The sequence below is a fragment of the Hylobates moloch genome, unplaced genomic scaffold, assembly GCF_009828535.3.
Source record: "Hylobates moloch isolate HMO894 unplaced genomic scaffold, HMol_V3 SCAFFOLD_25, whole genome shotgun sequence".
Classification (NCBI taxonomy): Eukaryota; Metazoa; Chordata; class Mammalia; order Primates; family Hylobatidae; genus Hylobates; species Hylobates moloch.
This window is the reverse complement of record NW_026652300.1, coordinates 5,739,470-5,755,806: the sequence shown is the minus strand read 5'-3', so window position 1 is coordinate 5,755,806 and position 16,337 is coordinate 5,739,470. Positions and strand designations below refer to the sequence as shown.

The 16,337-nt window shown below is 41.3% G+C and overlaps 1 protein-coding gene across 17 annotated transcripts in view; it reads right to left on the bottom strand.

Annotated features, from left to right (window-relative positions):
* LOC116811472 (histone demethylase UTY) overlaps positions 1 to 16,337 on the bottom strand; it is a 262,322-nt gene that overhangs the window by 106,610 nt on the left and 139,375 nt on the right. For all 17 annotated transcript variants that reach the window (XM_058434449.1, XM_058434450.1, XM_032756502.2 and 14 more), the window contains 2 exons: positions 15,456 to 15,551; positions 14,531 to 14,926 (listed from right to left, as the gene is read on the bottom strand). In XM_058434449.1, the coding sequence (XP_058290432.1) occupies positions 14,531 to 14,926; positions 15,456 to 15,551 (492 nt within the window). The remainder of the gene's footprint in view (positions 1 to 14,530; positions 14,927 to 15,455; positions 15,552 to 16,337) is intronic.

Here is a 16,337-nt window from a genome sequence, read left to right as displayed (position 1 = left end):
TGAAAAGCCAAGGGAGAAACTCCAGGGGGAAGAGGTCGACCATCTCAGTCAGGCTGTGCCCAAGCCAATGCAGACACCCCTCTGAGAAACAAGGGGACAAATTTATTTAAATGCACAGAATGAAGTCCAAGGGGGAGAACAGCTCTTTGTTTATCAGTGCTTCTCTACTACTGATCTCTTAAATTGGAGACAACATACTCCTTCCTACACAGAGACGCCTCAGGCTCTTATAGATCTAATGCCGTCTATTTTCCTAACTTACAATCCTACCTGGGCTCACTGCATACTTCCTCTGTCCTTATTTAATATGGAAGAGCACCATAGAATTTATACAAGCTGCTCTCCAGTGGCTGGAGAACAATGCATCCGCAGGCACAGGAGATATCAGGCTGTATGCATAAGCACTCCCGATAGAGGCTCACCCAGACTGAGACCCTAATCAGGCTCAAGGGCTACAAAGTTTGCAACAGTATCGAAAGGCACTCGTAAATGGAATAAAGGCTGGAGGGAAAAAGGCCACCAATATCAAAAAGGTCTCAGAGGTCTTCCAGAGTCGGTGAAGGGGTTCACAAGTCAGACACTGATTTAATCAGACTGGCAGGAATCAATGATTATTATGAGAACTGAGACAGACCACGCTCTATTTCATTAGGCCCTGAGGAACCTATGGTCTCAATGGAGGTAGGCACCTGGAAAATGGACTTTGTAGTCGATACTGGTGTGGAGCATTCCGTACTAACTCAAGCAACTGGACCATTGTCTAAAAATTATGTCAATACAATTGGAGCTACAGGAGTAACAGAAAAGAGGCCTTGCTTCAAATCTAAAAGATGTGTGACTGGAGGACAGGAAGTCCAAAATGAATTTTTATATTTGCCGAATAGTCTGGTGCCCTTGTTAGGAAGAGACTTGCTCTAGAAATTGCAAGCACAAATCTCCTTTACCCAAGAAGGGGACATGACTTTAAACCTAGGTCAAAGAAAAGCCATGATAATGACCCTTACTACCACAACAGAGGAATGGAGACTATGAGAGATGCAAAATTTGTAAAGATGCACTTTGCCAGCAGGAAAATGAGAGAATGTATAAGGAATTATTTCTCAGGCTGCCAGGGGTGTGGGCAGAAGACAATCCCCAGAGCTAGTCATAAATCAGGCTCCCGTAGTGCGAATCAGTCAGCATCCCATCCCAGCAAAGCCACCCATGGGATTACAAAGGATATAGTCCAGTTCCTTAAATTTGGATAATAGAAAGATACGTCTCTTCTTGGAACACTCCATTGCTACTGGTGTTAAAGCCCTCTGGAGATTACCAGACGGTATAGGATTTGCAGGCCATACATAAAGTTGCAGCTACATCATATGCCATTATGCCCAACCCTTACACACTGCTTGGGCGAATTCCTGCTGACACTGCTTGGTTTACGTGCTTAGATATAAAGGATGCATTCTTCTACATCTGACTAGCTCCTGAAAGCCAGGGCATCTTTGTCTTTGAGTGGGGCTCATCACAGTATACTTCGACCAAACTCCCCCAAGGATTTAAAAACTCCCCAACCATTTTCGAGGACACACTTGTCTCAGATCTGAAGGCTTTCATGCCACAAAGTGGCCGCTGTGTCCTGTTGCAGTATGTAGATGATTTATACACACACAAAAGAAGAGTGCTTTGAAGGTACAGAAAAACCTCCTCGATGTTCTGTGGGAGGCTGGCTATAAGGTGCCTAAGGAAAAGGCACAAATCTGTGGCCAAAGAGCAAGGTGTCTTGGCTTTAACATCTCTCAAGGGCAGCGTGAGTGTGGACGTGAGCGAATAGAGACTGTGGCATTCCTTGACCTGACACTAGACAACAAGTGCGGGAGTTTAAAGGGGCAGCTGGTTTCTTTCACATTTGGATTCCAAATTACTCGCTCTTGGCAAAACCACAGTATGAGGCTGCCAAAGTAGTGGAAAAGAACCCCTCCTATGGGGAAAAGATCAGGACATGGCCTTCAAGGAAATCAAGAAGGCTTTGACCCATGCCCTGGGATTAGGACTGTCAGACATGACAAAGCCTTTTTACATGTATGTCTATGAAAGAAAAGAAATATCTATAGGAGTCTTGGTACAAACACTAGGGTCATGGTATTGGCCCATGGCATGTTTGTCCAAGTGACTAGACTTTGTGGCTATGGGATGCCCTCCATGTTTCAAGGCTAACAAGCTCACATTTGGACAAAGGTTGATAATTCAGGTGCCCCATACGATCATCATCCTGATGGGACAGAGGGGGCATGGCTGGCTTTCTAACCCTAGGATGTTAAGATATCAAGGACTTTTGTGTGAAAACCCCTACATAATCTTGGTGACTGTGAATACTCTCGATCTACGCACACTGCTGCCAAAAGAATTGGCAGAGCACGGAAAGCCCCCGTTGTGTTGCCCAGGGTATCACTGTTGTGTGGAAATGGTAGATGAGGTTTTCTCAAGCCGAAAGGACTTAAACGACCAGCCCTTAAAAAATCCAGATGTTGAATACTTTACTGATATGATACTTCAGATATGAAGCAGATATGATACTTCAGATATGAAGCAGCTTCACATCTGAAGGTGTCAGAAGGGCTAGATATACAGTGAAACACTGAATTCAGTAGCTGAAGCCTGCCCTCTGCTGGTGGGAACTTCAGCCCAAAGAGTTGAGCTAATAGCCCTCACTAGAGCATTGCTCGTGGCCAAAGGAAAGTCAGTAAACAGCTATACTGACTCAAGGTATGCTTTTGCCATTTTGCAGGCCCATGGAGCCATATGTAAGGAAAGAGGATTATTAACTACTGAAGGAAAGGAAATCAAAAATAAAAAGGAAATAGAGCAGCTCTTAGAAGCTGTATGGGCTCCAAAAGAAGTAGCAGTCATCCACTGCAAAGGGCATCAAATAGCAGGAGGTGATGAAGCTAGAGGAAACAGGAAGGCAGACAGAGAAGCCAAAAGAGCTGCAACGATGGAGGTAACTAAGAAGGAAGAGCAAACCCTTACCATGCCCTTACTGGAGCTTCCCCTTACAGAACCCCCTAACTACTCCTCTCATGAAAAGGCTTGGTTTGAGCAGGAGAGCGGAAGTTATCAGAAAGAAGGTTGGTTAAGGTTCTCAGATGGGAGGCTTGCCATCCCAGAAGGAATAGCCACCCACTTCATAAGGCAGTTTCATCAAGGAACACATATGGGAAAAACTGCATTAGAGACTCTTGTAGGATGGCATTTCTATATGCTGCGCCTAACTGCCATCACTTGAGCCATTTGTGAACAATGTTGAACTTGTACCCAAAACAATCCATGCAGGGGCCAACATGGCCCCCAGGGATTCGAGAAACTGGACTACACCCTGTGAAAACCTCCCTGTGGACTTTAACGAGCTGCCTCAAGCTGGAGGCTGCTGGTACATGCTAGTGTTTGTCTGTACTTTCTCAAGGTGGGTCAAGGCATTTCCCACCAGGACAGAGAAAGCTTGGGAAGTAACCAGGATCTTACTAAAGGACATTATTCCTAGATTTGGACTGCCTCTAACTTTAGAATCAGACAATGGCCCAGCATTTGTGGCAGAGATAGTACAAAAGCTATCACAGATGTTAAAAATCAAATGGAATCTGCATACAGGTTATTGCCCACAGAGTTCTGGAAAAGTTGAAAGAATGAATGAGACACTCAAACAGCTGTTAAAGAAGTTTTGCCAGGAAACTTATCTAAGGTGAAAGCAGGTGCTGCCCATGGTCCTTCTGTGAGTCAGGGGCACCCTACTAAATTAACTGGGTATTTACCCTATGAGATGGTGTTTGGCTGACCACCCACAATCATAACTCAGAGAAAAGGGGATTTAAAACAAATTGGGGAATTAACCTTAAGAAGGCAAATGCAAGCCTCAGGTGAGGCCACGCAGGAAATACAAAGGTGGGTAAGAGAAAGAATACCTGTTAGCCTCACAGATGCAGTACATCCCTTCCAACCTGGAGACTCTGTCTGGGTCAAACAATGGAACCCAACCACATTAGGGCCTTTATGGGATGGTCCCCATATTGTGATCTTATCTACCCCCACTGCTATTAGTTGCAGGTATCACACCTTGGGTTCATCATAGCTGAAACCAGCAGCGACCGCAACTCAGGACCTGCAGGCCAGTCAACAAAACCCAGACTACCCAAAACAGTTGATCCTGCAGCAAAACCATGCCACTGCTGACAAGGACAACTGCCGTGGTCTGACCATACCAGAGGCTGGTCGGTCCACTGAACCTTAAGGAAATATTGAGCCTTGCTCTAGTCAGACAACCGGAAGTTGACTAGTCTACGCATGGCTGAAGACTGAGGAAGTCAATAATAGATAAGTAAATGTGGACTGAATTTACAAGCATAGATAAACTCTTACTTGTACTGATTATTTTACTGTCATGTTGTCTTTGCAAATGCTGCCAAGCTTTTTGCCCAGAAGGGTGCCCATGCATAGTATAAGCTTAATCATATTGGGAATACTGAAGCCACTGACGCCTGCACCTATGGTTATCAAAGGGGACCAAGATGACTGTCATCACTGTATGATAGAAGCCTGGTCCAGAAAAGGTGTGACTAAAACTCTGTTATACCAGACCTACTATGAGTGGACAGGGACTCACACAGGAACTTGTGTCTATAACCAGACTAGTTAGTCTGTGATCCTGGAAACGGGCAGCCCCGTATGTAATGACCCAGAGTTCATGCCCTATAACTTTTGGTTTGAAGTCCAAACTGGCAAACCCCTAATGCCATCATATACAAAGCCCACAGAAACCGGCATCGGTAAACGTCTAAACAAAAAAGGAGTACTCCCTCACTTGCATAAAGGCCCTGTCTCCATACATTTTGATGGCTGCCAAGCTTCACATCTCAGTAAACTAAATAATACTGGGACCATCTGTAAAAATCTAGCACAAGAAAGAGTCAGAAGAGCCACCAAGGCGATAATAGGAGAATCCAAAAAGGAGTGCCCTGATTGTGATAATCAGTGGACTACACATGAATTTATGCACAGGAAGGGTTGCTCTGTTTGTCAGCCAAGAGGTGAAGATAGGGTGCACAACTGGAACTTGCAACCCACTCAGTCTGACAATACTAAAGCCAAATATGCCTTTCTGGACTAGGGCATAAAGGGTTACTAACCTCTGATCAGGCAAGAGCTCTCCTAGGACTTGGTATTCCTCTGGTCATTACCAGGAAAACCCAGAGGACCCAAGTTCAAGTTAGCCCAATGCAACACTTCAGGTTTTATACATCTTTCAATGAACACTTTAATCCTCAAGTATCAAAAAATCAAATTCCTCCTATATCAGCTGAAAACTTGTTTGCCCAGCTAGCCGAAAGTACTGCTAATAATTTAGGAGTTACTGTATGTTATGTATGTGGAGGTACTAATATGGGAGATCAATGACCCCGGACAGCCAAAGAATTGATGCCGCAAGAAAATTTTCTCTTGCCTGAATTTTTTACAAATTCAATGCAAATCCAAGTGTTTGGCTATTAAGGAACCCCATCGTTGGAAAGTACTGCATCACCCACTGGGACAAGGCCTTTCAGAACCAGGGAGGGGCAACAACTTGCCAAGGTCAACAATATCTTGAAGAATCCGAAAATAGAACACAATGGGAAGCTTTATAGACAATTCCTGTGTCAGACTTTAATCCCTTTTGCAGTTCCCAACACTAAATCAATCATGTTACCACCGTAATAAGTGGATTCCTACTTATTCCTTGTCTTCTGCCACTTCTCATCAGAAGCATCCAATCCACCACAGAAGCAACAGTACACAGACATACCACCACCCGAATAATGGCTCTGCAAAAGCACCAACCAGTATCCCAAGATGAGTATGTACACACTCAAGAAGAAATAGCTAACTGTGGTGCACTTTACTAATCAACATTTGTTGGGGCACCAAAGGGGGGAAATGAAGAAGGAATTAATGAAATCAACTACAATCTATTAGTAATAGTAGCAGAAATTTTAAAATCCTCTTAAAAATTGCTGCAAAATGTGACCTCCCACCCACCAACTTATACTCAAGTTAAAAGAGAACATTTACAGCCTGTCTTCTCTGTGATCAGTGGAGCTTATCTATACTCCCCAACTCCACATTCCTCAAAGCTTATTACAGGCCCAGCGAGTTCCTGCTTATCTCCCTAGCATGGTTACAAGACTGGTAAGTTTAGGTTGCAAGACATGTTTTTCTCAAGATGTAAGAAATGTTGTATGCTTAACTGCCTTTGTTTCTCACTTCTGTAACTTGCTTCCCGCCTCACGTATTTCTCGCTTTTAGATGTTTAAAAGTAGGAGGGCCGGGTATGGTGGCTCATGTCTGTAATCCCAGCACTTTGGGTGGCTGAGGCGGGTGGATCATGAGGTCAGGAGATCCAGACTATCCTGGTTGAAACGGTGAAACTCTGTCTCTACTAAAAATATAAAAAAATTAGCCGGGAGTGGTGGCAGGCGCCTGTAGGCCCAGCTACTCAGGAGGCTAAGGCAGGAGAATGGCGAGAACCCGGGAGGCGGAGCTTGCAATGAGCCAAGGTTGTGCCACTGCCCCACAGCAGCCTGGATGACAGAGCGAGACTCTCTCTCTCAAAAAAAAAAAAAGTAGGAAAAGCCCTTTGTTGGGGACTCAGACTTTCTAGACATATGTCCGGCTGTGCTGGTGATTACCTTAATAAACCCTCCTGAACCTTTTTCGGTCTCTCCAGTCTTTGATTGTCCCGCAACATTTCTTGTGATAAAATAACTGAGCTTCTTACCCTACCAATTCTGACACATAAAATTAACCATTTCAAAATAAATTTTTAAGGCAAGTTTTAAGTTTAATCTTCAAATACTTTCAGGAAGGACAGTCTCTGTTTTAGACTGAATGGTAGCTTTTTGTTCCTTGAAGCCATTTTTATTGAGTACCCGGTTTGGCCACATCTAACTTTTTCAGGCTCAAGGGATAAAACAGAATAAAAACAGCCTAATTCCCTATTTTACCTAGCTGATTAAATAAACAAAAAGGAAAGGAAATAATTTAGAATATGTAATATTAGATGATGTTTTGATACGGACCTTACAGAAAAATTTATCGGAGGGTAGAGAATGCTGGAGACAATAGGAAAGAGTTACATTATGAACAGAAAGATAATAAAAAGCTGATACCCTTGAGATTGTGATATTTGATGAAATTCCTGGAGGAGGATCTGAAAGAATAATGAAGATACAGTCAGCCCTTTGTATCTATGGGTTCTCACATGGGTGAATTTATCCAACCATTAATCAGAACTATAAGGAAAAAATATATAATAATACAACAATACAAATAATACTTATTTTTAAAAGAGTATAACTTATTTTGAGGAGCTAACTTTTGTATGATAATCAGGACACAGCTATAAGAGAAATCAAGAGGAAATCAAAAGGAAAAGCTGGTATATTGTACAAACTGCCTGTTTCACACAAATGTCTTATTTTCCTCACTCAATTCCTACTGCTCAAAAACTAACAAAAGAAAACTGAAATGTTACAGTCCAGCACTGTTCAACCTTCATTTTAGAAGGGTTACTAACAGGATATATTCCCTAACTTTGAAAACACAATGTCCAGTGAAAGAATTAAGACACTAAAGGTCACATACTGTATTATTCCATGTGTATAAACTGTCTGAAATACGTTAATCCATATACATAGAAACAGATTGGTGGTAAGTTACCCAGGGTTAAGAGAAGGGAAGTGACTGGATAACTTACTGCTGCCACCCAAACTGAACACACAGGCAGACAGATTCACATCTTACCATAGTATCACAACTTACCAGAGCAAACGGCAGTGAACAGAAACTGCTGCTGAAACCACTAAGAGAAAAACCTAAACTGTAACTGAAAAATTGCTGGATGCTCAGTTTTTGAGAGTTAGAAGCTTCAGGGAGGCCAAGTCTTAGGGAACCTCCATATTTTTGTAAGTTTTACCTCCAGAAGCCCTATTAGGATGTTACAGTAAAGACTAGAAAACACATCTCTACACCTTCTAACAGGAAAAGAGGCAAAGTAAACATTCTGAAATGTTTCCTGAGCATCCGTTCTTAAAAAGGCATGACTCAGGGAAATTACTCTATTATTTGGCCAGAGCCTAACACAACTAGGGTTTTATTATAACCTAAACAATATGACAGACAGACAATGCTCAATGCCAAGCCTCTCTAGCCTTCTTGCTTGTCTAATGGGGAATAAAAAGCTGACCAGCACTTGTGAAGGAATCAGCCAAAAGGTAAAGTCCTATTAAAAGACAGGCAGGCAACTAATACAGAACACTTCCTTCCCACACACTTTATCACCTCATCACACTTTATCACCTCATCAATAGAACACCTGCAAAATATGGGGGAATACAACTGAAAGAACTGCATGATTCACATCTTACATAAGCAGTAATCTCTAGGAAAAATATGGTAACAGGGAAAACAAACCAAAAACACCAGATCAAATAGTAGCCTCTTAAATTTACATCCTTGGTAAACAGTAAACACAGGCTAATGGTCTGATTAACGTAAACCTCAAACTGAAAGCCTATTTACTTCAGATCCTTTTAGCCAGTACACAGGTTTAGCATAGAAAAATACCAAAAAGTGTAACAAACATGACATGGAATACTAAAATGGGAATGAGAAAAGAAACAGAAGAAATATTTGAGCCATAATGCCTGAGCATACTAAAAATTAAAGATTGAAATTGTTAGGGACAAACTGCCCCAAAAAGCTTCATGATGCTGCCCACCCCTCCCCACTCTGCAATACCTCTCCATGCTGCCCCAAGCCTCTTTACATTTCTAAGCCCTTATCTAGGCGCCTTGGTAAAGCCAGCAGGTAAAGCAAGCTGACCTTACTTACCAGGCCCGGCTGCAGAAAAACAAACCCCAATTACAAACCATCCAGACTGCACAGGGGGAGGTTGTGGGAAGCATAAACAAACTTTAACTACACCCTCCGGTACCATAAATGTCACAAGGTGATATGTGGCAGAATCAACCAGCAGCAAACAACCCCGGGATGTGGCTATACCAAAGAACTCCCTCAAACTTCCCCGGCCCAGTGTCAATCCCTTGTTCTGTAACCTGGCTGCTGCTGCCTCCTTTGTCTGTGGTAAAGCAGCCGGCAGGTTTACTAAAAGCTTGCCTGAACTTGGGTCTTGCTCTCTCTTTTGTTGTTTCTCTCAGCTGACCTTACAGAAACCAATGACAGACCTAGAAAACTCAGGAGAATATCCAACAACATAAATAACAAAAAATATTACGATACACATCTATATGTAAACTGTAAAAAGGCAAAGGCAATGTAAAAAATCCTGAGAAAAATTAAGGTAAAAAAAAAAAAAACACCCCAGCTTAACTATGGAGGAGCCAAGTTAAGAATTACATCTGACTTCTCTTGCAGATGTAACATATGCACTAAAGGAGTGAGTATTTGTGCCCATCCTTACTGCCCAATTCCTATTTTGAAACTGAATCACCAAGGTGAAATTATTAGGAGGTTGGGCTTTTGGGAGGGGATAAGGTCATAAGGTGTACAGCCCTCATGAATGAGATTAATGTCCTTACAAAAGAGGCCTGAGAGAGACTCCTTGCCCATTACACCATGTGAAGACACAGCGAGAAAGTAACATAAATGAACCATCTCACAAGACACCACGTAGGTTAGCTCTTGATCTTGGACTTCTCAACCTCCAAAACTGTGAGAAATTTCTCGTTGTTATAAGTCACCTAGTCCATAGTATTTTGTTATAGTGTTCTGAATGAACTAAGACTCCATGCAAAAGAGAGACTAGACAGAAATGTTTAAAGTATCGAAACAAAAACCCAATTTTGGAATTTCAGCAAAATTACCATTCAAAAACCAGGGAAAAAATTTTCTTGGACGAACAAAAACTTGAGAGACTTCTGTAACTAGAACACATGGCTAATAGGAGAAACCATGAGAGATGAGGAAATGAATGGGAGCTTTTTTACTTTTTGTGTAATTTTTCTATATACCTAACACAGTTCTAAAAAATAAAGTATATTAATCAATAAAAATAAAAAAAGTTTCAAGAAATTTATATCTGTATCAAAACCTTAATAGCTCTACTGTGCCATCAGATAAAGCAGGTCCTTCAATGAGGTCTCACTTTCATTCTCCTAAGGGAAGAAACCACCCCTCATATTGTCTTATGCCCAATTTCTCCCTCCAAAGAAAGAAGTAAAAACGCAGAAATGAAATCCACAGGCAGACAGCCCGCACCCTGGGCCTGGTTAAAGATCAACCCCTGACCTAACCGATTATGTTATCTGTAGATTCCAGACATTGTATGGAAAAGCATTGTGAAAATCCCTGTCCTGTTCTGTTCCGTTCTCATTACTGGTGCATGCAGCCCCCCGTCATGTACCCTCTACTTGCTCAATCGATCATGACCCTCTCACGTGGACCCCCTTAAAGTTGTGAGCCCTTAAAAGGGACAGGAATTCCTCACTCGGAGAGCTCGGCTGTTGGAGACATGAGTCTTGCCTAAGCTCCTGGCCGAATAAAGCCCTTCCCTTCTTTAACTTGGTGTCTGAGGGTTTTGTCTGTGGCTTGTCCTGATACACTACCTCTTCGTAAGCTATTCTCCAGCCACTCCTTACCTGTCCTTTCTCCTTCCAAATTCCTTCTGAGTCTCTAATATGCTGGCCCTCCCAAGGCACTTGCTCATGTCACACTGTATTACAATTAATGGTAATTTAAATTCTGCTAGTCCTTTCCTTCCACTAGAATAAATATTGAACAGCTTGCATAGTATTGGTGTTCTCCAGGGAATATGTGCAAATATTACTTGAAGATATTTTCTAAAACATGTCATTATGTCTTATTGAAATAGCAATGAGATTTGGTGTAATTGTAAAGTAGTAATTGTGTTTTTCCTTTTCCTCTGATTTCCATACTACCTAATGTAATTTATCTGTACACTGGCTTTAACTACAACAGTCCCTCATATTTGTAGGGGATATATTCCTAGACCCTCACTGGATGCCTCAAACTGTCAATAGTCCTGAATTCTCAATATATATTTTTTTGATCTGATAACTGAGGGACAGCAACTAAGTGAATAAAGGGTAGGTAACGTGTACAGTGCTGATATGCTGAACAAAGAGATGATTCACATCCTGGTCGAATGGAGTGGAACAGGACAAGATTTCATGACACTACTCAGAATGGCATGCAATTTAAAACCTAAGTATTATTTCCAGAACTTTCCATTTAATATGGACTACAGTTGCCCCCAGGTAACTGAAACCACAAAGAAAGCAGTATCGTGAATTTATAGCACTGTAAATAAATGTACATGCACAGACTGAATTACCATGTAGTCCAGATATACCTCATTTTATTGTGCTTTGCTTTACTGAATTTCAAAGACACTATGTTTACTACAAATTGGAAGGTATGTGGCAACCCTGGATATCAAGCAAGCAAGTCCACTTTTCCAACCTAATGTGTTCACTTTGCATCTCTGTTAACTCTCTCAATTGTTTTAAACTTTTTCATATTGTATCACCAATTTGTAATCAGGGATCTTTGATGTTACCATCATCACTGTTTGGGAGCACCACAGACAGGGCAGCAAACTTAATAAACAAATGTTCTGTGTTCTAACTGCTCCACCATCTAGTCCTTCTATTTTTTTCCCTCTCTTCAGACCTCCATATTCCCTAGTCACAAAAATATTAAATTAGGCCACCTAATAAACCCTACAATGGCCTCCAAGTATTTGAATGAAAGGAAGAGTTGCATATCTCTCACCTGAGATTTGTGGATTAACTCGTAACTTCGAAAGAAGTTCTACTAAGGATTTTTTTTTTAATTTTTTGAAACAAGGTCTCACTCTGTCACTTAGGCTGGAGTGGAGTGATGCAACCTCAGCTCACCGCAGCCTTGTCCTCCTGTGCTCAAGCAACCCTCTCACCTCAGCCTCCCAAGTGTCTGGGAATGCAGGCACATGACACCATGCCCTACTAATTTTTGTAGTTTTGGTACAGATGGGGTCTTGCTATGTTTTCCAGGCTGGTCTCCAACTCCTGAGCTCAAGCAATCCTCCTGCCTTGGCCTCCCACAGTGCTGTATTTAAATGCCTGAGCCACTGTACCAAGCCACATCTCTCCCTTTAAATCTAAAGCTAGAACAATTAAAGTTAGTGAGGAAGGCACGTCCAAAGCCAAGACAGTCGCAAAACTAGCCCTCTTGTACCAGTTAGCTGAGTTGTGAAGGCCAAGGAAAGTAAAACTGTTACTCCCATGGACATAAAAATATTAAGAAAGCAAAACAACCTTAGTGATGATATAAAGAAAGTTTTAGTGGTCTGGACAAAGGCTCTCATCACTGACAATACTCCCTCAAGCCAACGCCTAACCCAGAGAAAGGGTCTAAACCCCTCCTTCAAATCTATGAATGCTGACCATGGTAAGGAAGCTGCAAAAGAAAAGTCTGAAGCCAGCAGAAGTTGGTTTATGAGGGAGAAGGAAAGAAGCCATCTCCATAATATAAATAAGTGTAAGGTAAAGCAGCAAGTTATCCAGAAGACCTAGCTAATATCATTGGTGAAGGTGGCTACACTAAACAATAGATTTTCAATGAAGATAAACAGCCTTATAATGGAAGAAGATGTGATTTAGGACTTTTATAACTAGACAGAAGTTAACGCCTGGTTTCAAGGCCTCAAAAGACAGGCTGACGCCCTTGTTAGGAGCTAATGAGGCTGGTGACTATAAGCTGAAGGCAATGCTCATTTATCATTCTGAAAATCCCATAGCCCTAAAGAGGTATGCTAAATCCCACTGTGCCTGTGCTTTATAAATGGGATAACAAAGCCTGTGTGATAGCCCAACTGTTGACAGCACGGTTTACTGAATACTTGAAGTCTACATGGATAGCTACTACTCAGAAAAAGAGATTCCTTTCAATATACTACTCCTCATTAAATATGCATTTGGTCATTCAAGAGCTCTGACAGACGTAAAAAGAGATTAAATTTGTCTTCATGCCTAACACATTATCTGTTCTGCAGCTCATGGATCAAGAAGTAATTTTGACTTTAAATCTTATTATTTAAGAAATACATTTCATTTCATAAGTCTATATATAACTAACACAGACAGCAATTCCTCTAATAAATAAAGCAAAGGAACGGGAAAACTTTCTGAAAAGGATTCACTGTCATTCAACATGTCATTAAGGACATTCATGACTCATGGGAGGAGGTCAAAATGAATGTGGAGGAAGTTGATTCCAATCCCCATGGATGACTTTGAGGAGCTTAAGACTTCAGTTGAGGAAGGAACTACAGATGTAGAAATGGCAAGACAGTTTGATAGGTGGAGTCTGAAGAAGTGACTGAATTGCTGCAATCGCACAACAAATTTTGAATGGATTAGAAGTTGCTTTTTCAGGGATGAGAAAAGAAAGTGGTTTTCTGAGAGGTAATCCACTCCTGAGGGAAATGCTGTGAACACTACTGTGACACAAACAAGAGATTTGTAATATTACATAAACTTATTTGATAAAGGCAGTGGCAAAGTTCAAGAGGATTGACTCTAACTTTGAAAGAAGTTCTATCCTTGGAAAAAGAGTTGGTTGGGCATGGTGGCTCATGACTGTAATCCCAGCACTTTGGGAGGCCGAGGTGGGCAGTTCAGTTGAGAGCAGGAGTTTGAGACCAGCCTGACAAACATGGTGAAACCTCATCTCTACTAAAATTACAAAAATTAGCCAGGAGTGGTGGCATGTGTGTAGTCCCAGCTACTTTGGAGGCTGAGGCAGGAGAATCATTTGAACCTAGGAGGTAGAGGTTACAGTGAGCCAAGATAGCCCCATTGCACAGCCTGGGCAACAGAGTGGACTCTGTCTCAAAAAAAAGGGAGGGAGGGAAGGAGACAGGGAGGGAGGGAAGAGAGAGACAAAGGAAGGAAAGAAAGAAGGAAGGAAGGGAGGGAGGGAGGATCACAGTAGCAAATATCATTGTTGTCTTAAGGGGTGACAGCCACTTCATTAGCAAACACCATCCTGATCAATCAGCAGTCATCACCAGAGGCAAGACCCTCTACCACCAAAAAAATTATGACTTGCTTAATGATCACAAGCTTTCTTTTTTAAGCAATAAAATATTTTCAAATTAAGATGTATATGTTGTTTGCTTACAGAAATTGTAATTGCAAACTGACACAGTATAGTGTAAACATGATTTTTATATGCACCAAAAAATAAATTAGTGTGATTGGCTTTATTATGATACTCACTTTATTGTAGTTGTCTTATATGAAACCTGTAAGATGTCCAAGGTAGGCCTGTAATGATCCTGGTACCACTTAAAAGTTTTATACTCTTACCGATTACTTAAATTACTTTTTAAAGACAAAGCCATTCTTTAAATTTTTGTCTTCTTAGAATGTACACAAACTAAGTAAAGATAAACTACTATATAAGAGCCAAGAAAGCAGCTAGTCCTTTTTTTTACCTGAGCGGAGTTACATAGCTGTTTTCTCCATGGCTCTTCTGTGCTGCTGTTCAGGTCTGTATAATTATGAGGTAGAGTGTGTGTATTTTGCTGCAGGTAAGGCACATTTCCATTACTTTCACTTCCTGCTATACAATTACTGCCTAGCAGGATAGTGTCTGTACTTCCTAGAATTTTTGATGTGCCACAAGGAATACAGCCTGCAGAAAAAGCTCCATTGGACAAAAGTTTTTCAACACAAGCCGGGTGAACTCCAGGCTGAGAGACGCTAGATACTCTGGTCAGAGCAGCACGTGGTTGTCGATTAGAGACAGAGTTTGTAGGCAGTGATGAATCAGCTATTGCCCCATTATGAATTCCAGTAGTTCGTACCCGAGCAACTTCTTTGTGTCTCATCTTCAGAAACAAAAAAGAAAAACTGCTGTGTGACTTTGAAAATGTGTAGTTCATACATCTCTAATTTCATATAACATTTCATGTCTCTAAAAAAAAACATACTTAGACAATAGATTCACTTTAATATATAATTCCTATACAAAGAAGAAAGGTGTTTCAGTATATAAAGAAACTGCCCTTTATTAACTGCTCAAGGGCAAAATAAAGGTGCTAAAGATTATAAATAATGATTCAAAAACTTATAGGTCATTTTTCTTTCATGAAACAGAAGATTTCAAATTTCCATTCAATTTACATTCTTGTCAAATCCTTCAAATCAATCATTTGGATGTGAGTTAATCTGAGTATATTTCCTTTTAAAAAAAATTGTCCATTACTAATACATATGTAAAACTCAGATATATACGTCCCATGAAATATACACAGAAACTATAAACTAGCATTAATATCCTCTACAATGATACTGTAGTAAAGAAATATTCTCAACCTGTTGATAAATTTTAGAGAAAATAAAAAAAATTATACATACTTGCTGCATTAAGACAAACTGACTTTCTAACTGTTCCAGCTGATGCTTCTGTGCTGGATTTAAATTATCTCTATTTGCACGCAGTTGTTCCAAGTGCTAGAAGAAGAAAATAGATTAATATAATCAAAGTTTAATCTAAAATTTAAGACAAAATCTTATTTTAGATTAAAACACTACACAGAACCTTTGCAGGATGCAAGACAGTGATTCCTAATGAATGTTAAGATAGTGATTCTTTTTTGTTGTTGTTGAGACGTTGTCTCGCTCTGTCGCCCAGGCTAGAGTGCAGTGGTGCAATCTCTGCTCACTGCAACCTCTGCCACCTGGGATCACGCCATTCTCCTGCCTCAGCCTTCCAAGTAGCTGGGACTACAGGCACGTGCAACCACGCGCCACCATGCCTGGCTGATTTCTTGTATTTTTCGTGGAGGCAGAGTTTCAACGTGTTAGCCAGGATGCTGTTGATCTCCTGATCTTGTGATCTGCCTGCCTTGGCCTCCCAAAGTGCTGGGATTACAGGCGTGAGCCACTGCGCCCGGCCATGATAGTGATTCTTAACCAACGTTAGTCAAACTCAAAATCCTTTAAGAAGTCTGAAAAAGTGGCCAGGCGCAGTAGCTCACACCTGTAATCCCAGCTCTTAGGCGGGCTGAGGAGGGCAGATCATGAGGTCAGATTGAGACCATCTTGGCCAACATGGTGAAACCCCGTCTGTACTAAAAATACAAAAATTAGCTGGGTGTAGTTGAGCGTGCCTGTAATCCCAGCTACTGTGGAGGCTGAGGCAAGAGAATACCTTGAACTCAGAAGGCGGAGGCTACAGTGAACCAAGATCACATGTCACTGCACTCCAGCCTGGCAACAGTGCGACTCCGTCTCCAA